Source organism: Osmerus eperlanus, chromosome 25, assembly GCF_963692335.1.
Source record: "Osmerus eperlanus chromosome 25, fOsmEpe2.1, whole genome shotgun sequence".
Taxonomy (NCBI): Eukaryota; Metazoa; Chordata; class Actinopteri; order Osmeriformes; family Osmeridae; genus Osmerus; species Osmerus eperlanus.
Genome location: NC_085042.1, coordinates 4,357,254 through 4,381,042, shown reverse-complemented (window position 1 = coordinate 4,381,042; position 23,789 = coordinate 4,357,254). Strand labels below are relative to the sequence as shown.

The 23,789-nt window shown below is 47.7% G+C and overlaps 3 protein-coding genes across 4 annotated transcripts; 1 reads left to right on the top strand and 2 right to left on the bottom strand.

The window, feature by feature from the left end:
• The first annotated feature begins 17 nt into the window (after positions 1-17).
• myl7 (myosin, light chain 7, regulatory) lies at positions 18-2,125 on the top strand. The gene is made up of 7 exons (XM_062451235.1): positions 18-126; positions 401-502; positions 679-754; positions 957-1,061; positions 1,242-1,320; positions 1,436-1,484; positions 1,938-2,125. The coding sequence occupies exons 1-7, from the start codon at positions 124-126 to the stop codon at positions 2,040-2,042; spliced, it is 519 nt and encodes a 172-aa protein (XP_062307219.1). The 5' UTR covers positions 18-123; the 3' UTR covers positions 2,043-2,125.
• Positions 2,126-3,844: 1,719 nt separating this feature from the next.
• Positions 3,845-10,819, bottom strand: agpat9l (1-acylglycerol-3-phosphate O-acyltransferase 9, like). Of its 2 annotated transcripts, none has more exons than XM_062451209.1 (14): positions 10,637-10,664; positions 9,909-10,108; positions 9,417-9,483; positions 8,237-8,385; positions 7,948-8,093; positions 7,552-7,626; positions 7,339-7,428; positions 7,125-7,218; positions 6,824-6,939; positions 6,183-6,238; positions 5,996-6,081; positions 5,601-5,729; positions 5,415-5,494; positions 3,845-4,333 (listed from the first exon to the last, which is right to left on the bottom strand). In XM_062451209.1, exons 2-14 carry the CDS (start codon positions 10,050-10,052, stop codon positions 4,228-4,230), a joined length of 1,338 nt encoding a protein of 445 aa, XP_062307193.1. In that variant the 5' UTR covers positions 10,053-10,108; positions 10,637-10,664; the 3' UTR covers positions 3,845-4,227. The 2 variants fall into 2 exon arrangements, with proteins under 2 accessions (XP_062307193.1, XP_062307192.1); XM_062451208.1 differs by lacking the exon at positions 10,637-10,664 and adding an exon at positions 10,667-10,819 and having other exon boundaries at positions 3,846-4,333.
• Positions 10,820-11,552: 733 nt separating this feature from the next.
• On the bottom strand, positions 11,553-16,068 carry riok2 (RIO kinase 2 (yeast)). The gene is made up of 10 exons (XM_062451199.1): positions 15,910-16,068; positions 15,449-15,587; positions 15,230-15,346; positions 14,955-15,130; positions 14,435-14,523; positions 13,956-14,147; positions 13,672-13,764; positions 13,034-13,510; positions 12,779-12,881; positions 11,553-12,235 (listed from the first exon to the last, which is right to left on the bottom strand). Exons 1-10 carry the CDS (start codon positions 15,973-15,975, stop codon positions 12,074-12,076), a joined length of 1,614 nt encoding a protein of 537 aa, XP_062307183.1. The 5' UTR covers positions 15,976-16,068; the 3' UTR covers positions 11,553-12,073.
• Positions 16,069-23,789: the final 7,721 nt, after the last annotated feature.

Below are 23,789 nucleotides of genomic sequence, written 5' to 3'. Positions count from 1 at the left end.
TAAGGGCCTGTGGTCGACTACCCAGGTCTATTATAAGAAAGCAGCCGATAAGAAGGTCTGTACTTATACCCTCCCTGGAACATCACACCAGCCAGGGCACGATACACACCCCAGACCCCAGACATGGTGAGTAGCGCTGCCGCGTTCCATATTTCCTCGCTTGTTGAACTGTGTGGGAGCACGGACTAGAACGCGGCAGAGGTCAAGGTGAAAACGCGATGGTTTCGGATCGCGTCCCGTATTGTCCCGACTCTCCCGCACGGTCGCCGATGTTGCCGTCCTTCCGGTTGCCGTGACCGTCGACAACCCTGACCCTTTCGGTTCGAGGGTTTCCGACTGTGAGGGCCATGCGCACGTACGTGTAACCTGCCCTCTGTCTGCCTGTCCACTCGTTCCCCAGGCCAGTAAGAAAGCCGCAAACAAGAGACAGAGAGGAGCCCAGAAGAGCTGTTCCAATGTCTTCTCCATGTTCGAGCAGTCCCAGATCCAGGAGTTCAAGGAGGTACTGTATGACGGAAACGGACAGAAAAGGCTCAAAAGGGCCTTCCGAATGAAACAGAATCCTTTTCCGTTGTTGGGAAAGACCAAATGGGATGTGAGAGGGAAAGTGTAAACATGAATGTGGACCGTTGACCGTTGAGAGGATTATCATTGTGTGTTTGTAATGTTTCCGTCCAGGCGTTTGGCTGCATAGACCAGGACAGAGACGGGGTGATCAAGAAACAGGACCTGAGGGAGACCTACGGCCAGTTGGGTGAGACGTGCGGTGTAGCGCTCTGGGATGTCTCTCCTGTCGCACCTCAGTTGATATCTCTCCTGTAGCCCTCTGTTGATGTGTGCTTCCTGTTCTGTTTGCGATATATCATCGCCATTGTGTGTGTGTCTTCCGCGCGTCGTGTGTGTCGTATGTGGCGTTTGTGTGTGGTATGGTGTTTGTGAATGTGTGTGTCCTCCAGGAAAGCTCAACGTGAACGATGAGGAGTTGGATGAGATGCTGAATGAGGGGAAAGGTCCCATCAATTTCACGGTGTTCCTCACTCTGTTTGGGGAAAAACTGAACGGTGAGAACGTTGTTTAGATGGTATTTCAATATTATTCAATACCGTTGTGTCTATATTTGCAGCTAACGGCATCCAGTGCTCGTTACTATTTGACTACAAATCAAATGTACCTCATGTACTTTCAGATACTTTTCTGTGATGGAACTCTGTAATTGACCCAGGTGTGGTTCCGCCCTGCAGGTACTGATCCAGAGGACACTATCCTGGCTGCTTTCAAACTGTTCGACCCAAACGCAACCGGCTTCGTCAATAAGGACGAGTGAGTTTGACACCGAACTGTCTACATTCCCTCATACACTCCCAGACTTTCAAGCTGTTTGTAGTTTATAATGAAGCTAACATAAGTGACTCTCTGTCTCCCTTTGTATGCAAAGGTTCAGACGATTACTGATGAATCAAGCTGATAAGTTCACCGCTGAAGAGGTTTGTATTTATTTATTTATTTTGAAAATACATTTTCGGACGTTGAACTACAACTGGAACAAGTGTTCCTCCCTCCTCCTCCCTCCTGCTCCCCCACCCATCCCTCCCCCTACATCCATCTCAGAGTTATAAGGTCAAAAATGACTTTTCAACAGGCTATTACGAATTTATTTTGATTTAATCTTTTTAGCATTTCGTGAATGAATGCCCCTGAGCACGAAAGGGCCCCCTGGTTACTGCATACGGCTCCCCGATTCTCCCAATCCTCCAATTTAACATGATTTGTTTACGTGGGCTCCACATAAATACGACGCAAAGCATGACCCATCGTCTCGTTTCGTACCCCAGCATTCAGCTGTGATAACGGACATAATCAGTTGGCATTCCCTTTTCAATGTGTTGACATGTCTATATCTGTCTCTCCCCCCCCCCCCCCCCCTCCCCTGTCTCCAGGTTGATCAGGCCTTCTCAGTAGCTCCTATTGACGTAGCTGGCAACATAGACTACAAGTCTCTCTGCTACATCATCACACACGGAGATGAGAAGGAAGAATCCTAATGGTGTTTCAATGATTTACTTTTCGGAATCCCGACCCACAATGGCTTTCATCACTGTGCCCCAATAAACCTCAATTGATGTAATCTGGATTATGTGTGTTTGCTGCGCACACACACAAAGATCAACCAATATATGAAGCAGAACAATAGATCCGGGTACCAGATTAAATATGTGCAGAGCTGTTGGAAAAACATGTGTTTCTATTTAATCTCTCTTACTTGCCAGTGTTGGCTCAGACAAGCACCTTCACTTGGGTTTGGGTCTGGTGAACAAACTCACATACAGACCACATGAACACAGTATAAGGAGGCTCCATGCTACTTATTCCCAAACACATGCAGGCCACAGTCAAACAGCCCAGCTGTAAAATTCCATTTCATTTGGGCCCCTGTTGCCGCGGTTACAACAACAAACCCATTTGAGAATCTACAGAGAGCTGAGGCTGAGGCAAGACAGAAACATTCTCCTGGACTACACACAGATAGCAGAAATACTACCACCAGGGTTAAGACAGTGTCAGATCATCTTACCTCTTTATCTGGCTTTTGTATACATTTTCCATTACATTATTTGTCACTGAGTCTGTTTGGGAGATGTAGTTAGCTAGCTAGCTAGCCAAGATGCCAATATCATCAGGGGCTGCGGGCAGGGTGGATATGGGGGTGGACACCTCCATTGCCTGGACCCCAGACGGGCTGAGGAGAGATGGCAAGCCTGTCAACAGGACCCATGACTCCTACTTGAAAAGGTACAGGAGTGGAGTGTGTTGGTATATTTGGCCCAAGTAAGGTGTGTTGGTGTGAGTCCGGCTTGCCATTTAGGTGTGTTTTGGGCGCTTCACGTGTGTTTGGTTCAGGGCACTTGAGATAGTTAATCTAAGATACTGTAGTTTGGGTATTTACAGTGTTATAGTCATATTAATGATCGGAATGAATGCACAATACATTTTTCACAACATCAAACTGTAAGAATTACAGTTATATAGTTCTGTCTTCCCTGATACAATACAGTCCTCGCCTGTACCAGGAGTAACAGTAAAAAAAAATATCAGAAATGATTGCTATTACACAAGGATCGGTTATGGTTTTATTGCTTGGTAATACAAGTAGTATACTCTGTGTGTTGACTGCTCCTTCAGTCAATAGCAACAGGACAGCGTCTCGTTATCTGGGTTGAGATGCCCACTACTGACCTCTGTAAAACATCTCCTCCTCAACCCTTGGCTCTGCTCTGCTACAACCTCCCTCCTAGGTATCTGGAAACGCACCAGCTAGGAAGGAACCCTGCCAACAAGAACGGTTTAGGGGTGAGGATCTTTCCCGCTAGGCCATCCTACATCCTCAACGAAGACACAGACACAGATCGCACGTAGGTGTTCCTGGAACTTTCTATGCTAACGAAGCTTTTGTGTCGGATTCCACCCCAGGATGCCAGTCAGCACCCGGCAGGGTCACAGGGTGCCAGTCAGCACCCGGCAGGGTCACAGGGTGTGCACACCGGTTCAGATCACTCCCCAAACGCGGGGGATCAGCAGCACGCGCGCAGCGACGCCACGAGCAAGCCTGCCAGCGGACACAGCTCCAGGACGTCCAAGACGTGCGTCCTGCTATGACAGAGACGAGCCTTTCATGCTGACGCTGGTGACATGTGCAGTGTCGTATTACTTTCCTCCAGTTTACATACCACGAATGTGTTTGTGCCATTTTCTGTTTTGCGCTTGATGACGTGTCTGTGAATACATAAATGGTTTGCAACAAAACAAAGAGATAAGGTCATCTTTAGGTCTTAGGCGAACATTTATTTCAAGACAATTAGCGGGCTGATCAGACTGATCAGGAGAAACTGTGAATGGTCAGTAGCAGCACATGATCAACAACAACAAAAAACATGGTAAACATTGGATCTTTCTCATCAAACTGAGACAAACGTAATTACAGATTTGATATCCATCGTCTGATAACACCCTGAGACATCCAGTCATTCGCTGAATTAATGCAGTGCTTTATGAGCCAAACACACGTCCTCTTCTGGTGGCTCCGCCTCTCGTCAAGATTAGCTGCACTTGTCCGCACAGCGTGATGTCATTTCCCTTAAAAGTGGGATGTCATTTCCTGTCGTTTTGGATCCAACAGAATGGTCGGCCACTTCCACACAGAAAGGAGAGGTGATAGAGTGCGTGTGTGTGTCAGTCGCTGCTGCTGTCTTCTGATCCCAGCACCATGTTACAGTACTGCTTCTGCTGCTCCTCCTTAAACGTGTCCTTCACCTTGGCCCTCTTTAGTCCTCCATCCCTGCATGGACACACACACACACACACTTTAGAAGTGATCGATGCTGGGATGAGGATGAGTGAGGAGGATGAGTGTGGTGGTGAGTGAGGAGAATGAGTGTGGTGGATGAGTGGGTTGGATGAGTGGGGTGGATGAGTGGGGTGGATGAGTGAGGTGGTGAAGGAAGAGGATGAGTGGGGTGGATGAGTTGGGTGGATGAGTGAGGTGGTGAAGGAAGAGGATGAGTGCGGTGGATGAGTGCGGTGGATGAGTGCGGTGGATGAGTGCGGTGGATGAGTGCGGTGCATGAGTGCGGTGGATGAGTGGGGTGGATGAGTGAGGTGGTGAAGGAAGAGGATGAGTGCGGTGGATGAGTGCGGTGGATGAGTGCGGTGGATGAGTGCGGTGGATGAGTGGGGTGGATGAGTGAGGTGGTGAAGGAAGAGGATGAGTGCGGTGGATGAGTGCGGTGGTGAAGGAAGAGGATGAGTGCGGTGGATGAGTGCGGTGGATGAGTGCGGTGGATGAGTGCGGTGGATGAGTGCGGTGGATGAGTGGGGTGGATGAGTGCGGTGGATGAGTGCGGTGGATGAGTGAGGTGGTGAAGGAAGAGGATGAGTGCGGTGGATGAGTGCGGTGGATGAGTGCGGTGGATGAGTGGGGTGGATGAGTGCGGTGGATGAGTGCGGTGGATGAGTGGGGTGGATGAGTGGGGTGGTGAAGGAAGAGGATGAGTGGGGTGGATGAGTGGGGTGGATGAGTGGGGTGGATGAGTGGGGTGGATGAGTGCGGTGGATGAGTGGGGTGGATGAGTGGGGTGGATGAGTGCGGTGGATGAGTGCGGTGGATGAGTGGGGTGGATGAGTGCGGTGGATGAGTGCGGTGGATGAGTGGGGTGGATGAGTGAGGTGGTGAAGGAAGAGGATGAGTGGGGTGGATGAGTGGGGTGGATGAGTGCGGTGGATGAGTGGGGTGGATGAGTGCGGTGGATGAGTGCGGTGGATGAGTGGGGTGGATGAGTGCGGTGGATGAGTGCGGTGGATGAGTGGGGTGGATGAGTGGGGTGGATGAGTGCGGTGGATGAGTGTGGGGCTCCTCTCACCAGGACAGGTCCACCAGGCCTCCCTTGTGAGCGATGGCAGACTTCACTCTGTTGGCAAACTGCACAGCATCTTCCCCCTCCTGCTCACACACAGGATGAGGCGAGTGTGTCAAACAAGGGGACGTGTGTGTGTGTGTGTGTGTGTGTCTGTGTGTGTCTGTCTGTGTGTGCACGTGTCAAACCCACCTGTTGGTGCATGGCAGGCAGGTACCAAACGTTGCAGACGATGGCCCAGCTGGTCATCATCCGCAGCAGATAGCTGATCATGTTGTACTTACTGCTGTTCCAGAATGCATCACCAAACTGTAGGTCGTACTGCAGGACCACATACATGCAGCATCATATCACTAACGCGGTACCATGTAACTATCACATGCGCAAATGCATACAGCATTATTACATATAGTATTATACACCATCATTTATCACTATCAGTATTATAGGCTATCACATGCGCAAATGCATCATGTAGTATTATACACCATCATATCACTATCACAGCCTTATTTCACTATCATAAAACTTTGTATAATACACAAATAACATACTGTATCCTACCAGTATAATATTGAATAACATACCTTGATAGCCACAGGATAAATGGTTCCACCGATTTCAAAGCTCCCTTTTTTAAACATCATGACTGACGTGTTGTTGACACAGGTTCCTGCATGTGGACACCAAAGATACACGGCTGGTAGAGGCATGCACACACACTTGTTCTGGGCTGTGTTTGCGTTGCCGAGGCAGTCTCAGTGCTGCACTCACCCTCTGGGAAGATCAGGATGGGCAGCTTGGTCTTGTCGTTGACGTGGTCCTTCAGCCTGAGGCAGCCATGGGGGTTAAAGCACGTACACAAACTTTCAGGGAATTACAGGAGTGTAGCCGAGAAAGAGATCCAGTCATTTGCATAGAGTTGTACAGTCTCCTTTCTCCTCATACACACTTACAAACCTGGCAACCCTCCGGCCCATGCCTCAAACCTGGCAACCCTTGGGCCAATGCCCCAAACCTGGCAACCCTTGGGCCCATGCCCTAAGCCTGGCAACCCTTGGGCCCATGCTACAGGAGGAACAACATGTTTGAAACAACATAGCTGCAGCTGAATACCAATAATGGGAGTGGCCTCTCTGAGGGTTAGCATGAGGCAGGGCTCCACGCGTGAATGTGTCTTGGCTTGTCTGTGCAGAGTGGTTAGACTGTAGTCACCAGAATTCTGTCCTGAAACACGACACACTCCATACAGGCTGCTCAACATGACCGTAGGGGTAAATGTTGGACACAACAGCACAGAACAACATACACACTGTACTGCACTGTATGAAACAGTTTATTACTAGCAGGAGCTCTACAGTAATCCATAACAATGTGAACGCCATGATATGCAACGCTCACAGCTGCAGACTCACCTCTTGGACACTAGGTGGCGATCTTTCATCTCGGCTCTCTCAAACCAGATGTGAGGGCAGGAGCGCACCATGGCTCGCTGCAACACGCCGATGAGACCTCCATGAACCTGACCCACCTGCGGAGTCCCACACGACACGCCACAACCAAACAGAACCCTTCAGAACATGCCAGAACACGTCGGAGCATTTGGGGAAACACACCGAGAACGGTCCATGCGAGTCGAGACCACTCGCGATTAAAACCCCTGTCCGTTTAAAGAATGAATGAGCAAGTTCAGGGACCCGTGTTTAAGACACCCACCATGGCATAGCAACCGTCGTTACAGAGGATGACGATGTCGATCGGTGACGTATGATTGGCTACACAGATTCCTCCCTTTTTGGGGCGGTTTTCTCTGGAAACACACACACACACCTAGTGTTAGGGGGTTACTGAATGGTTGTAGTGAGTGTACGGTCGATGTTCTGGACTGAGGGTGTGCAGTGTGTGTGGGGAGTGGGGGGGGAAGACTCACTTGTTGTGGTAGTGGATAGTGGCTGACAAACCTCTGGCACAGATCCTGTAGCACATTATATGAGCCCACTCACTCAGGAAGAACTTTAGTCTGAACACGCGCGCACACACACACACACACACACAGGAGTGAGAACAGCAGGATACCTACAGCAGGCTACGTTGTGTGTTCAGCTCAGTGTTAAGGTAACCGTATACGCGGATAGGGAGGTACCTGCAGTTTGGCATCAGACCCACAGTAGAGGTACCGATCACCAGCCATGTTAGACCGATGGTCGCCAGCGTGATCCTGGAAGACACATTGAGTCACACTCTCCTCCTACACAGCCTGGACCCTGCTGGCCAGAGGGGCTGAGGTCGGGGGGCGGGGGGGGGCGTGGGGTCTCAGGGTGAAAGGTCACAATGTGGTCCAAGTTCCCCACGGTCCAGAGCTGAGCAACAGGTGCGTGTGTGCGCGTGCGTATGAGTAAGTATGTGTGCAGGTGCGTGAGTGAATGTGTGCGAGTGTACGTGCGTGTGTATATTCAATTTAAAACTTTCTTTCACTCGCAAGAGGGTCCATGGCAAGACAATGTGTGAGTATGAGTGCAAGTGGGTGTGTGTGTGTTACCTGAGAGGGGCGAGGATGCAGTATCGGATGAACACCCCCAGGCCCCAGACCACAGTCAGTTTCAGGCTGATGTAGTGGAAGTCAATGTTGGTCCGCGTCAGCAAGTTCCACGACACCAGCTCCTCCGAGGTGAAGCGCTGGGTCACCTAGGGGGTCAGGGAGGTCACCAGGGTCAAACTGTCACAGGGTGACACCCAAGTCAAGGCATGTGAGCTCAAAGTAAATCAACCCTGGATATTTTCCCGGTGGGCACGATGACCTTTCTATTTCAATAACCCCCAGAATGCACCTCATCTTCAACAATGCTTTCGATCCCTCGACGCCCGAAGTAGAAACAGTCGCTCAGGGTGAAGTCGCCCCCTAGTGTTGATTTGGGGCGACTGAGTCTCAACTCCCCCAGTTCCTTCTCCATGGAACCATTATGTCTCTGGATCAAACCTGGGGGTTACACACGCACACGTATAAACATCCTCCTCACATTCTCTTGTAACATAACATGAATCGATCCAAACTATCAAAAGTGGACACCCACACACACACACACGCAGACAGGCAGCTGGCTGAAAGGTCTTTTAGAGAGTCCTAAGCTAGTCTCCGGGTGCCAACCTTGTGTTTGATTATCTGGGCCACCTGGAGATAAGAGGGTATTTAAAGTGATCAAAGAAGACTGGTAACTGATAACGGACGTTGGGTGAGTGTGTGTGTGTGTGTGTATGAATGTGTGTGTGTGTGTGTATGAATGTGTGTGTGTGTGTGTGTGTATGAGTGTGTGTGTTAAGTAGGTCTGAAGACGGTCACTGTGAAATGTTCTGGAGTGTGTTACTGATAACGCCCAGGACAAAGTCTAGGAGTCGCATAGACAGTTCTTTGGCCTCAATCAGTCAAAGCTCAGCCTGGGGCTGCGCACCATGTGTCCTTGAAGCTCTCTGAAACGTTGCTTTATATTGTCAGTTGGTGACAAGTCCTCCAGAGAGACTACACACACATACACACACACAGGGTGTGTATGTGGGCGAGCTCTCGGGGTTTGACACCTTGCCAGTACATCAGGAACTTGTCCTGACTCGGATGCACAATCCGACATACCAACGTTGCACAATCCAGGATATGACAAGCGAGTCGTACCGGCAAGGGTTGTGATTAACGTTACTCAGGAAGTCTGTCCCACGGTGCTGAGTCAAATATGCTTCTGAGCTAGTGCCCCAGTGAGAATTACAGCACACAGTCTCACTGAAACACAAACTTGACACTGCATACAATCCATCCATCCTTCTCTAACCTCTCCCCACAAGGGCGTAGATTTGGCTTGAACATTGAAGGTTGAAGTAACATAACACAACATTTATACTAGTCAAACAGCGTTGTCGTTTGAATATTTGGGGGGGTTCCCTCAACCCCCCCCCCCCACAAACTACGCTCCTTGTCTCCCCACCTCCGTCCCTCTGTGTCGGGGATCTGGTGGTACTTACTGCTGGATGGCGATGCCTGGATCATCTGTTGCTCCCTGTTCTCCTTCTGTAGTCTCAGAGTGGCCCACTGCAAGACCAGAGAGAGAAGAGCACCGTCACTGTCTCTGCTGCCCCACAACAGACCCTGCTCCCCCCATCGTCCTCACCACACGCAGCCCTGCTACACCCAAACTCTACTACCTCCATCCAGTAAAACCACCAGGACTGATTTGTTATTCCTCTCTCCTCCACTTTCTCTCCAAAGTGCATTTCAAAGACAAAGTGCTTTATTTGTCACATGCACCGAATAGTGTGGCGTCATCAGGACAGGGAAATTATTGTGACCTGCCACGCAACATCAATGCAGTAGCGTAAAAAGAAAATATTAAGATATTTAAAGCATAAAATAACATTTAAAAACTTGGACAAAGGATTTGAGGAGACAAGGAAGGAACTGGGGGGAATCCATTTTGGATCCAGGACGAGCCTGAGGCAGTGAGCGAGTAGGCCTACCTCCAGCATTTTGATGAGGATGTCCATGTAGGTCTCAGAGATGCCCAGGGAGAAGCCGAACATGGCCGGGACCATGATGAGAGCCAGGACGAGGCACCACCACACCTTCACCAACCAGAAGGCCACCAGCCAGAAGTCCTCCATCGCTGCAGCAGGCCCTCTCTCGCTTTCTGGCACTTTCTATCCCTCTCTCTGTTACTCTGGAGGAGAGGGGAGCAGAGCGGAGGAGAGCAGGGGAGAGCAGAGGAGGAGAAAAGAGGAGATCTGGGTTGTCAGACCCAGCCATATTAAACCTCTTGGAGTGTATATTCCGACTACATAACTTGATGTGAACACAACAGGTATGTTCATCATTAGAACTTCCGAGTCAAAAGGCAATATAATAAAGACAACATATACTCGGATGAAAGAGAGACCAGTCTAAAGCTATGATAAAAACAACCACAAGTAACAAATCAATGTCAAGACTGTCATTGCGTGTAGTCCGCTGTTCTGTTTTGGAGCGTGGCACATGACGCCTGGCGACAAAAATAAACCCAACTTTACTAAGTTTAGTATCGACGACCACTAGCTGACAATGGTTTGCTCACAGAAATCTATTCAAGCGTCATCAGATTTAGACCACTGTCTTTAAAGACCAACCGCAACTTTTTAGAGTAACCTATTACAATTAGGGTGGACTTTTCTTATGAACAGTTTAGGTTCTCACACTTTTCCGCATATTTTACCTGGCTAGGCAGCCTCCCGCTATATCTTACCGGCTGAAATTCAGTCCTTGTGCAGCATCAGCAACTCCGACAGCAGGGAACTACGTTTGGGGTCGAAGGAGCAGGGGTCTGTATACTGCTCCTACTATAGTAGATTCACGCCCGGCTCTGGATCAAAGTTCATTGTGTCATAGCGAACTGCGACTCCCCCTGGTCAAACCGGTTACTGCACGTCGTGGGGAAATTATCAGCTTACGTTGAAACGCAAATTGTGAACAGCACCTGTTGGCAATTAAGTTCGCTTATAAAATGCGACCTTGGGGTCCTTTTCTTAAATCACTTGAATAGATAACGGGTCGTGTTTTTTTGGCTCGTTTAAAAAATGGTTGATTGTTAGGAAAATATGTCAATCGACTGCATTGATTAAAGACAGACTGTGCTCAGCCTCAGCTGTTATGCACGCGAGACTGGTAGAAAGTTTGCATTTAGTGTATTATTAGCACGTTTATCAAACCTGTATTAACAGCAGTTAGTCGATTATTGAAATACATTATTAGTATTTCAAACAAATTCTTAATGGCAGCCCTGGAACACAGTTAACAAACCAAAGACTATCACCCAGCCAACGCACCCATGTGGGGTCCAAATGAGTTGTATCTGGGCTGAAATGTGGGGCCCAGTCATTTTTGTCCTCAGTTTCCATGGAGGAACCACATGGCTTGATGATGGGCTCCATATTTGGCACACATGGTTAACCTAGGTTTCTTTCATTTGGCCAATAGGAGTCTCCCTACATGGGTTGATGATGGGACTCAACTAGTTCTTATATAGTACTCTTATCTGAGAGGAAGGACCATGTGGACAGATACTATCCCCTCATATCCCCCCCCCCCTCCTCCTCCAGCTTCTACAAGGACATGCACTATGTTCATTTAGAAGAGCCTTTTATTCAAAGAGACGTATAGGGGATTCAAACCTGCAACCTTCCGACCTCCAGTTAAAAGATCTGAGCTATACCCACCCCATCACATGATCAGTTTGTCACGCCAGTGGAGAACTGCAAAACAATCAGTGAAGCGCACACGTTCCACTTCCCTTGTCCGTGTGACTGTTTTATTGTCGTTGCTGTCAAGGGAAGGTTACACGGTTTGATTGACAGCGGCCACAGTGCACACGAGCCAGGGAGCTGTCTGTGGCAGGTCGTCACACCCTGTCACACTGCCCCCTCCTGTCGTCCTGCTGTCCTCCTCCTCCTCTTCACGGCCTCCTTCCCAGTCTGACGGCTGGTCTGATGACGACTTGGGGGCGACGTGATGCATGTCTTAATAGTCCAAAGTCATTTCCTTTCCTCTTTGTGTTTCCTCTAGCTAGGCATTTCACGTCAGAGAAACCTCCTCTCCTCTCTCCTTCTCCTCTCCTCTCCCCTCCTCCTCCCCTCTCCTCCTCCTCCTCCTCCTCTCAGCCCCAGAAGGAGGCGCTCTCCAGGCTGGACTTGATGTTGTCGTTGTTCTCCCTCCTCTCCTGGGTCACCAGGTTGGCCTCCCCCTTCTGCAGTCTCCTCCGCTGGGCGGCCTTCTGCTGCTGGCTCAGCTGGCGGCGCACCTTCTGACGCACCACGTCCTGCAAACACGTCACCACGTCAAAACGTCAAAACATCACCACGTCACGCAACACGCCACATCAACGTGTCCTGGCTCCTGTCACGACAGACTCACAGCCACGCTTTCCGCGTCGCGGTCCGTGACAAGCCTAGAGAGGAAGGCGAATCCAAAAGACCACCCCAGCTCCAACTCCACCGATGCACTAATAAGGTGTTTCGGAGATGTATGGAGTACAGTAGACCAACATGGCTTCCAGTGCTGTAGGAGGTGTAAGAGCTCTGGAGTGGGAATAAACCTTGTTCGTGCATTGGTAGAATTAGGGTTGAGGTGGCCATTAGAATGTCCCTTTCTTCGGCTACAACTAAAATGATTTACATAACACAACCAAGCAGAGCATCTGTACCATCAGACACAGTAGCTGATGACAGACCAGCTCCTACACGCACACATGAAAACAACACGTTTGAATCGGAAGATACCTGACGACATGCTAAGTGTGACATGGGTAAGTAACGACATGATGGCAGACAAGTTGTGTGTGTGTGTGTGTGTGTGTACTAACCGGAGGTATGGTGGAGCAGCTCCCTGTACTGCCCATGGTGGCTTCACTGTCTGTTCTCCGACGTCTACTGTGCTCAACCACATGGAGGAGGCTGTCTGAATCTCTGTAGGGTAACACACACACACACACACACACCACACCACAATAAGCACAAGGGAAATTGGATGTCATGCAGACTGATTCATGGGGTTTAATCATAGGCGGGTAAAGTGTGATTTGTCACAGTCTAGTGAACGAAACGCTGGTCACGTTTACCTGAATGGTTTGAACTCTTTGTTAACTGCAGACAGGTCCAGCAGGTCTGGACAGGCATCTTCCACTTCCTTCTCCTCCTCATCGTCACGTCTCCCCTCGTCTCCCTCCTTCCCCTCATCCGCCTCATCCCTTCCGTTAACCTGGGAAGCGTCGGTCGGTCTCGGACACCCTCCTTCTCTCCTCTCCTCCTCCTCCACCCTCTCCTCTCTCCGCTCCTCCTCCTCCACCCTCTCCTCAGACTGGGGGGGGGTGTCTGTCTGCGGGTCGCACACTTTCAGCCCCTCCAGTTCCAGCATAGCATGTCTGTATTCCTCCAGGTCTACGCTGTCCTCCCCTTCATCTCCAGCCTCCTCCTCCCCCTCCCCATCCTCCTCCTCCTCGTCCTCGGGTCCTGCAGGCTGCAGCAGGGCCGCATCTCTCTCCAGGTCCTTGGTGAAGCCGCTGGCGGAGATCTCCACGTCGAGGGACACGGAGCGCCTGCGGGACATGAGCCGTGCCGCACACACACACGTCATGAATGGAAACATAAAAGCACCGAACAGTTCTTTGTGATACCTAGCTACTGCTAGCTATTGTACTCTTCTTCTCTGTGCTCTCTCCCCCCCCCCTCCCACACACACACACACACACACACTCACCGGATGTCTTTGAATGTTGGGTACACTTCGCTCTCGTAGTTAAATCGCCTCGCGAAGAAATCTCTGATACATTTGACATCACGGTCAAAGTACCTGTTGAAAAAACACTGGTAGAGTTAAGCCAACCCCGTTGGATCAAGTCACATGTTTGAATGCCCTCTCTGTAAATCGCTTTGAACAAAAAGAAATAAACATGATTTATATTTTATAACATTATATTTGTATTATTATTCAACAGTAACATATTTTACTCCATTTTGTGTGTGTGTGTGTGCCTCTCTCACCACTCAGCGTTGTAGTGCGTGGTGGACACCATCTGTGGGAAGTCGATCAGCGTCACGTGATCCTGGTCGTCCACCATCAAGTTGAACTCGTTGAAGTCGCCGTGGATCAGGCCGTGATTGGCCAGTTTCACCAGTAGCTCCATGAGCTCGTTGAAGAGGGAGGGCGGGTCTTCCAGCTTCCGCACCTGACACCTGCCCCGGCAACAACAATACACACACACACGGGACAGCCAATGAGAAGGCTGGGATCGGCACACACGTCCACAGAAAGGGGCTAGGAGGATGGGAGGAAAAAAAAAAAAAAGGGAAATAGAAAGGAAAGAGAAAGAAAGGTCTAGATTCTGGGAAAGGTCTCCAAGGAATTTGAGATCTAGAAAGATCTTCTAGACTCGAGCAGAAAAGGTTGTCGGGTTCAGAACAGCCGAGGCAGAGGCTGGAGGGATGAACAGAGTTAGTGCGTGGGGACGTGCGCTACTGACAGTGGGTATCCGTTGATGAGCTCCATCACCACGGCGTGCCTGTTGTAGTCCACGGGCTTGGGGACAGGAAACCCTCGCTCGTACAGCGCCTGGAAGGGGGACAGCGCCCAGGCCACCACACCCTCACATTAACACCATGGAGCCCAAACGTGCTACACTATACAGACACGCCGTTATTCTTAGGTTAGAACTCTGTATTGTTAAGTAACAGTTTGTTTATTGTTGAGTTGCAGCAACCATCATTATGTTTATACATTCATTGCTTATTATTCGTTGTAATTTATATATTTGTAATGTTCCAGCTAATTATGACTATTAGTAGTAGTCATGTAAAAAAATTACTTGTAGACCCAACTACTAAATAACTTTCAAGTTATGAAACATGATAATGACTTAACTGGTATGTATAATACTTTCTCTATTCCTTTAGCTGACCCAAATAGAATCAAATCTTAATTGCGTAGCCCTATTAACAAGCAATGTCACAGAGGGCTTCACAGATGCCCATATCAGCTGGTACCTTCATGTAGGCATACTCCTTCGTGGCAGAGAGGCGAGAGAGGTAGAGCCAAGACATGTTCTTCCTTCCTTTGTGGTAGTCTCTCTTGTTCTTCAAGTTCCTAAAGGAGGTGCGTCCAAGTCTGTGCAGCTTCAGAGCGTACTGGTCGCCCTCTGGACTGGCCACGATGTAGATATCTACATGAGAGCGAGGATAAACATATTGCTTCAGAACACGAACAAGAGCAAACTTGATTAACAGTTAAATCCACGCAAAAAAAATCAGCGTTTTCTTGCCGGACTCTTTCCCCACGCCCATCTGGTTTCCGACAGAGATGAGGACTTCGCGTGAACAGAAGGTCTTCAGTGCCAGGTAGTCGTAGCCTCCGTTATTTAACCTGTAGCCATGGACAGCTTAACACACACACAGGAGTTTTCAGTAGCATGTCATTGAATGCCTTCACTCGGTTATTCGTGTCAGGTCCTCTCTATGACGGTCATTCTGAGTGGCCTTACCCTTAGTGTGCTCGTAAGCCACCAGTTTGTGCTTGACCAGCTCTCTCAGAATCTTGTTGCAGCCCCCGTGTTTCAGGCTGGCGATGGAAGACAGCAGATTCACTGGGACGATCTCATGATTCTTCATCCCCATCTCAACCTGCAATGTATTACGTCCGTGACGGAGGAGTATATAAAATGAAGGCTTGCTAACTTTGATAACTAAGAGCGGCTGTTTCACCTGTCAATGAATGTTTAAAGGTTAGCTGATATCTAGCCTCACATGCGGCACTACTTAGCAGTTGCTAGTTGGCTATTTATTCCAAATGCTAGTGCTAATCTGACTTGCGTTTTGAAAGACTTGTACTGAGTAGAACGTGTAAGTATGAGTGACATTTGGTTTTTTTTATATACTTTCTAACTATTATCTCAGTTAGCTTGCAAGCTAAAGCGAAAAATAGAATAGCAATAGAGCAACTTACGGCTGTGAGGACTCGGAAATCATCTCGAGATAAATACCGCAACACCACAACATTTAATTTGCCCATATTTAGGCTTTTAGTAATACACTACACGGGAATAATCAGCTAATATGTTTCGGTTCTCATTCTGGTATGTAAACACGTGGAATTGAAAGAGGAAGTGATCATGTGTTCATCACTCTTGCTGGTAGCCAACGCCACACACGGAGCTTTGACTGCCCTCTAGCGGTGCCCTGACGATTTGAGATCAATAACAAAGCGAAACACCACAATTCAACTCAATTATGAAGTACATAAATCTAATAGTAGAACAAAATCTTGAAATATAATCGAAGGCTAGGCCTTGCAATTTGAAATGGTGTTAATATTTTGATATCGAGGGTGCTCGAGTGTGATTAAAGAGCGCTTCCTGAGGTACTGCTGTCCTCCAAAGCGGCCCCTTATGTATGCGCTCGTTCACCCCTCCTCATAAGTAGGTGACAAAATATCTAAATTCACACACTCACTGTAGTCGGTGATTAGAAAGGTATTAAGGCAAGCTATGCGCTCCTAATATCCTCTAGACCAGTGGTTCTCAAAGTGGGCTCCGCGAGCCATAGCCAAGGGGTCCGCGAAATAATTTGCCATAAATTATAACATTGGAAAATGTTGCTGTATCATTAAAAATGAAAAAATATTATAATCTAAAGATGGGGACCATTTGCACCAATAAAACAAGCATATTGTGTCCAGTTAAGAGCACAAAGGGTATGCTGAATGGGTGTTACGATTATGATCGGGTCCCGACCATATTCACCCCTGTAAGGGGTCCCTGGCCCCCAAAAGTTTGAGAACCCCTGCTCTAGACTGAGTAATAAAGGCAGAGTTTGGATCTATGGTACAGGCCGTGTGTAGTCGTACCCTGGACTATTAGACTACAATTTATGCACAATACAATGCACAATTATGCCATAAAGTAGAATCATAATCAGAATTCGGTTTATTCGCCATGTATGTTATACAAACACGGAATTTACTGTGGCAGGGAGGTGCAAAACACTAAACATATACGAATCTTAAATTAAGTAAAAGTACAAAAGTTTAACTATTTCTAAGAACTAAACAATCTAAGAATACAACAATTTAAATATAAAATAATATATATATAAAAATAAGAATAAGAATGAGCAGTGTGAGTGGTCAACATTGTGTAGGCACTGAATTACATTATTACATAATGATAAATAAATACAAATATTGAACTCATACAAGATTATGCATAATGTGACCAACACATACACAGACATGTGTCTGCATGCATGTCATTGTGGAGGCTAACCTTATTGACATCTTACCTTTTAGCCCCTTGAGGTTAGAGGTGAGGTCTCTCCCGATACACATGTCCATAAATCATCCGTCATGTCATCCTATATGTGATATTGGGAGCTATACTGTGTATCCACCTTCTTGGCCCTTGGCCTACTCCCGACAGGAAGGGCTGAAGGATGGATATAGGCTTGAGGAGGAAAGGCGAAGGTCACAGCATCTCTCAGGAATAGAGTTCACACGTCTCGTGTCCTGCGCTCGTCTTTTTTCAGATAGAAGGAGGATTGAGTGACAGTAACTATCTCTGGCCTTCAGGGTTGGGGCGGGGGGGGGGGGGGGGGGGGGGGGGGGGGTTTACAACCGAGGAGGCAAACTGCTGCAACTACAGTCGGACGACATTTACTTTCCATTAATGTTTTATTTAGAAACGACTGCAACGATGGCAATGACGTAGCTCATGCCACTCGGCCCGATGTGATTCAGTACGAGACAATGAACAAGGTTTGGAGAGGGTGCGCGTATGTATGTCATGACGCTTTTGAAGCAGCAGGGTGCAATATTGTCTCTTTGAGTGTATTATTGTGCAGTGGAACTTCGGGGTTAGCAGGGTTCTGGAAGCACATGGCCTCTACTCCATTTTGGCCTCCTCTGTTTGAAACAAAGGTGGGGGCTAGGTCTCAGGCTGTAAACCGACAAGACAACTCCGCCAACCATTCTGGAGTCAACTGGGAATGACATGACCAGTTTTGCTACGTTGACATACACTGCAGCAACATTAAACAGCCAGTATCTCCTTGTACCTGGATCTGTACTAACCCAAAATTGTGGCTTACTTTTTCATTAAGGTTTTACATTTACCTGCCTAACAGGTTTCTCTTAAACTCCAGGGCTGCTTACTGTATAGGCAGTTGAAATGTGTCAGCATGCATTATCCAAAGGATTTGCATAGCATTCACTATGATCACAGGCCTACAACAGCCAAATATTGAGAAAACTGAAGTTTTTTATGCCGAATTAACAGTCAAAGGCAACTATATGAAGTATTTTGAGAGAATATGGACTGTAATACACTTCAAGTCCGTCTCAGGTCAAACAAGCTATTTCAGTTCAGTGTAAGTGCAGAGTGCTATGATTCAGTACATTGGTTACAGCTATGTGAGGGTTTTTTAAGTGGGTATATCTCACATGGGGGGCCCAACATTCCACTCTGTAGCAACACTGAGGAGAAGACAGTTTTAGAACTCCTAGATTCAAAACTGCTGTTTGACTCTCTCTCTCTCCCCCTCTCTCTCTATCTCTCTCTCTCTCCCCCTCTCTCTCTCTCTCTCTCTCCCCCTCTCTCTCTCTCTCTCTCTCTCTCCCCCTCTCTCTCTATCTCTCTCCCCCTCTCTGTCTCTCTCTCTCTCCCCCTCTCTCTCTCTCTCTCTCTCTCTCTCTCTCTCTCTCTCGGCACCTTTCCTCCCCCCAGACCCCCTGCCTGCGTGGATATGAACACATCTGGGCCACGGAGAAGAGTGAAATAGGTTCAAGCCCCGAGGCGAGTGAACGAGAGGCAGACTGGCTGAAAGACTGAGGAAGAAAGGAAGCACGCGTGCGCGCACACGCCTGCGTGGACACACATGAGTGTGTCTGCATACATGTGTGCGTGTGTACATATGTGCATTTGTGTGTATGCATACGGTATGTGTATGTGTTTTTGTGTGTGTGCGCGTGTTTGTGTGTGTGTCTGCATGTGTATGAGTGTGCGTTCGTCCTGTTGTCTGGTGAGCAGTCACAGTTGCTTCAGTTGGGGGGATGGACTCAATTTGGATTCTCCAAATCTTTCTTTCTTTAAACCCTGCCAACCCATCTCCTCTTCTGGGCTCCCTCATTTAAATATGGCCGGGGGTGACGGGTAGTTTATTCTAACATGCCCAGCCATGTGAGACGTAGGAGGGGTGATGTGGGGTGGGGTGGGGGAGTTCTGTAAGTGTGTTTGTGTACATCGGTGTGTGAGTGTGTGGGTTTGTGTGTGTGCGCGGGTGGGTCTATTGGTGTGTGGCTGTGGGTGTGGGTCTGTGGCTGTGTGTGTGTCGATGTGTGTGTGTCTGGGTCTGTGTATGTGTGTTTCGCTGTGTGAGTGGCTCTGGGTGTGGGGGGTTTGTTGACAGAACACATTCCCGCAGGTCCCTAGAGTTGAGGAAGGTATGCAGGGGTAGGGAGGCCATAGGACACAGGGTTTGTCCCTAAGATAAGGCTGTGGCTCGGAACACTGAATATACCTTCAGAAAACAGGGACTTTCACTTGCCAGGTTGGCTGGAGTTTTCTGATTCCAAACTGGAACAGGTCTATTTCTTGAACAGATTAGAAGGCATTTGATATTTATGTATTTCAGTATTACTCCTGTGTGTTCTCTGATGTAAAAATATGAGTGTGAAGAATATCTAGCTGAAAACCCTTTAGCATGGGTTCAAACTGCCAGTTTTAGTCATTAAAAGTTTTAAGTTTGGAGCCATCGGTATGAATAGTTAATAAACGTGTAATAATGTGTCTGCTCTATGTAAAACGATCCTTTCTCTGCTCTAAGTGAAACTCGAAGCTGGATCTCAGTTAGTCTGCTGAGAAGAAGCCAGTGACTGCTGAGGCCCAGAGCAGTCTTGGAGCTCCCAGTCTCATCCATCAAATAGGAACCTACCCAAATTCCCAAGACAACAGGAACTGTGGAGAAACACCCTCAATTATTTAGTTCATAAAAACAGCACTATATATATAAGCTTTATTACAGGCTCTAGACCCAATAGCAAGACATACACCATAAAGAAAAAAAAGAAAACAGATACATAAACACATACCAACATACTCTTATTCATGAGAGTCTTAAAAGGCACCCATACCAATGTTTCCACAGATATGATTGATATCTGACCGAGCTGCACCTGGGACTCGTGAGCATCATTATAATACAGTTTTGTGACTCATCAAGTCGAGACATAAACTTAAACATCAGGTTCCTCAATAGAGCCTGTAAAGTGCTTAGCCCTGAGTCACAAAAGAGCTTACTAGCACTGCTACACCTGGGCTTTTTCAGCAGTATCCTCAGACAGTCATTGTATGCTACCTGAAGTTTGCGCAGGGTTTCCTTTTTGTAGCTGCCCCATAACGGGGCACGAAGCAAGCTCACCGAATTTCCTGACTAACATGTTTGCTTGGACATACAACATTCGTCTCTGCCTGTACATGTCAGCATCATCTTCCATCTTGTCAGTGATGATGTGCCCAAGATATTTCGTACAGTTGGATACACAGAGGGATTGCCCTGACAGGTAAAACATTGGAAAGTGTAGCTTCTGATCTTCCTTGGTCCTACATATCAATACAACAATATATAAAAACAGCACTATATAAAAACAGCACTATCTAAAAACACCACTATGGTATGACCGATCCAGGTGAGATCTGATGCAGGTCAGGTCAAAGTTCTCCTTGGAAAAGAATACTTGAACCCAAGATTGGCTAAAACATTGACCAGCCATGAAGTACATACCACTAAGATTGACCAGCTTATGTGACCCAAGGCTATTGTGTTTTTGTTTGAGGACGCGTAGGTACATGCAACTCTACCAGGTAGACCACCAGAAATCAATGGCACACCATAGCTGAATTGTGGTGTTGATGTGGCAACTTTGGATTTAAAAATGGGGGTCAGATGGCTGAGCGGTTAGGGAGTCGGGCTATTAATCAGAAGGTTGCTGGTTCGATTCCCGGCCGTGCAAAATGACGTTGTGTCCTTGGGCAAGGCACTTCACCTTACTTGCCTCGGGGAGAATGTCCCTGTACTTACTGTAAGTCGCTCTGGATAAGAGCGTCTGCTAAATGACTAAATGTAAATGTAAAAAGTGTCTGCTAAATGAAAAAGTACATGAATTACCATCCCTAGATTTATAAATACTAACTCTTGCTCAGCCCCCGCCCCCGTCCAAAACAAACACACACACAGACAAACAAACACACACACACAGCTCTGACTCCACACACACATAACGGACGTGTGTTTGCCTGTCAAACAGAAATTGATAGAGCTGATCACACTTGCTTGGGCTGACAGCCTTTTGTTTGCAGGAAGGTAGACATAAGGAGAGCGTGTGTCAGGAATGTTGAATATTAATGATTACTCATCTTTGGAAACGGAAGACCATAGACAAAGACAGCAAACACGTTTTACCACACAAACATAATAAGCCCATATGATGTGATGAAACCTTTAGGGTATTTGTCACCGCGATGTTGCAAGCTGTGGCTCACACACAGTGAGCATGTGAACACACACACACACACGATATATTTAAATTCACACTAACTTACACAGAGCTATCTATTTGCAGTGTACAGTTACCCAGCTGCCTTTGTCAGTAATGTATGTGAGCAACATGTAGCAAGTGTGTGTGTGTCTGTGTGTGTGGTGGTGGGGGGGGGTTGGGGGTTCCTAGATTGGGATGGTGGAGGAAGTCTCTAGATTGCAATGAGCACATTTTCCCTTTCCGGCTGTTATGCAACTGGAAAAAAAAACACACACATACACAATACACACACGCAGCACCCTGTTGTGTTCTGCTACAGTTCTACATTTACATTTAACATTTACATTTAGTCATTTAGCAGACGCTCTTATCCAGAGCGACTTACAGTAAGTACAGGGACATTCCCCCCGAGGCAAGTAGGGTGAAGTGCCTTGCCCAAGGACACAACGTCATTAGGCACAGCCAGGAATCGAACCGGCGACCTTCTGATTACTAGCCCAATTCTCTAACCGCTCAGCCACCTGACTCCCTAGTTCTGCTACAAGCACATGCGTTAGGCTCCTAAAGATGTGGGAGGGGCCGGCTACACAGCCATGAGAGACATGGAAATGAGAGAAGTGGTAGTGTGGGAGGGGCAGGTTTTTGCGTAACGGGGCCCATGTTATGTAGTGGCTGTGTGAACGTGCATGTGTGTTTGTGTGGTGACATGGGCTTGGGGTCTTTGTCAATTGTGTTGGTGTCATATGCAGGACACTGGATTTTGGACTCAATGGAGGGCAAGATCACTCTGCGCTCCCCCCCCCCCCTTCCTCTCTCTCTTTCTATAAGCGCTGTCGTTTTAAACGGCCTGTTACCGCATTTGTACATGAAGTACTGAGGCTGGGACAGATAACATGAGGGTAATGGTTAATCAGGAAGACGATAACATACCACCTGTGTGTAGTCCTACATATATGTGTAGCTGCGCGCACGCATCCCCATCGTCAAATGTATACGTGGCTCTGGGAGTTTGGATATTCCGGAGCACGTGGTTCTAAACATGTAGTTTGAATGTAGGGCAGGTAAGGTTTGCCTATTCAAGAGAAAATCAAGTTTTTCCACTATATGTGCCACAGTTTGGGTTCCTGTGACTGTAGCTGCATTAAGTTGAAACACACACACTCAATTCTCCCCTGGTTGTGATTTCCCTCGAGACTGTGCAAACGCGACGTGAGGCCCATGTGACAAATGCAAGCAGATACACCACATTTCAAGATTGCAAGTGCGTATTACCCCGACATAATAAGAACGCGTCCCAGTTTATTATAGTTTATTAACTTTCGGTTACTAACGTCCGAATCACTTCTAATACACACAAGCTCGAGTGATGGGTGAAGCGGGCATACTCAACTAGCAAATTTGCATTGGCGGTTAAGATGCACAGTGTGTAATTAGGTTAAGTAGGCTAGTTCTATATAATGAGCGTGTCAACAGAAGACGTGGGTATAGAGCCAACAGCTCTCAACTAACCGCGTGAAAAAACTTTTTTTATTGCGTGACTCTTCTACACCGAGCTTGTAGAAGAGAAAGGTACACAACATATAATCGTGTAGCTACTGTAGGCCAAGTTCTACAGCGAAGCAAAGATCCAAACAAAGACTGAGTTGACACGCCTCCCCAGCCATCCTGCCTTGTAGCTACAAGCTTCCATTTAAGCCCCCTGAATACTAACGGAAGCCCATCGAAGACTTGTGTACGGTAATATTATATACACATAAAATCACTTCCAGATTACAGTTGGTTTTGGAAAAACGGAGCGCGCAGGTATGAAGACACGTGCGCGATTATGTTTCATGTCGGGTTGTGTGTGATGTTGTGACTCCAAATTACAGCAAACTATTTTTAGTGCGCGTGGTTATGAAATCAGTGCAATCCAAAGATACCCCACTTTCACGTGCCATAAGTCGGTAAAGCGTATTTGCGGCACAAACAAACAACTTTCACTTAAAAACACGCACTAGTCGTTATACCCTTCAAGTATAAGGACTTCTCATACAGGCTGTTATTTGAAACGACACATTCAATTCAATCAAACTGGATCTAAAAGGGGGCGTGGTAGAGTTGTTGATGTAGGCGCGCCTCTTCGGTACCAATTTGATGATGTTACGTAACCCAGTAGGCTATAGAGGTAGTGGACCTACTTGATGCTAATCAACAAGGGGGTGCACACACCCCTCTTTCGTCCACGCCCCCTCCCAATACTTCTGCCCGATAGGTCTATGGAGTCGTGAAAAAAAATTACAGAAGGCTTTAAAAAG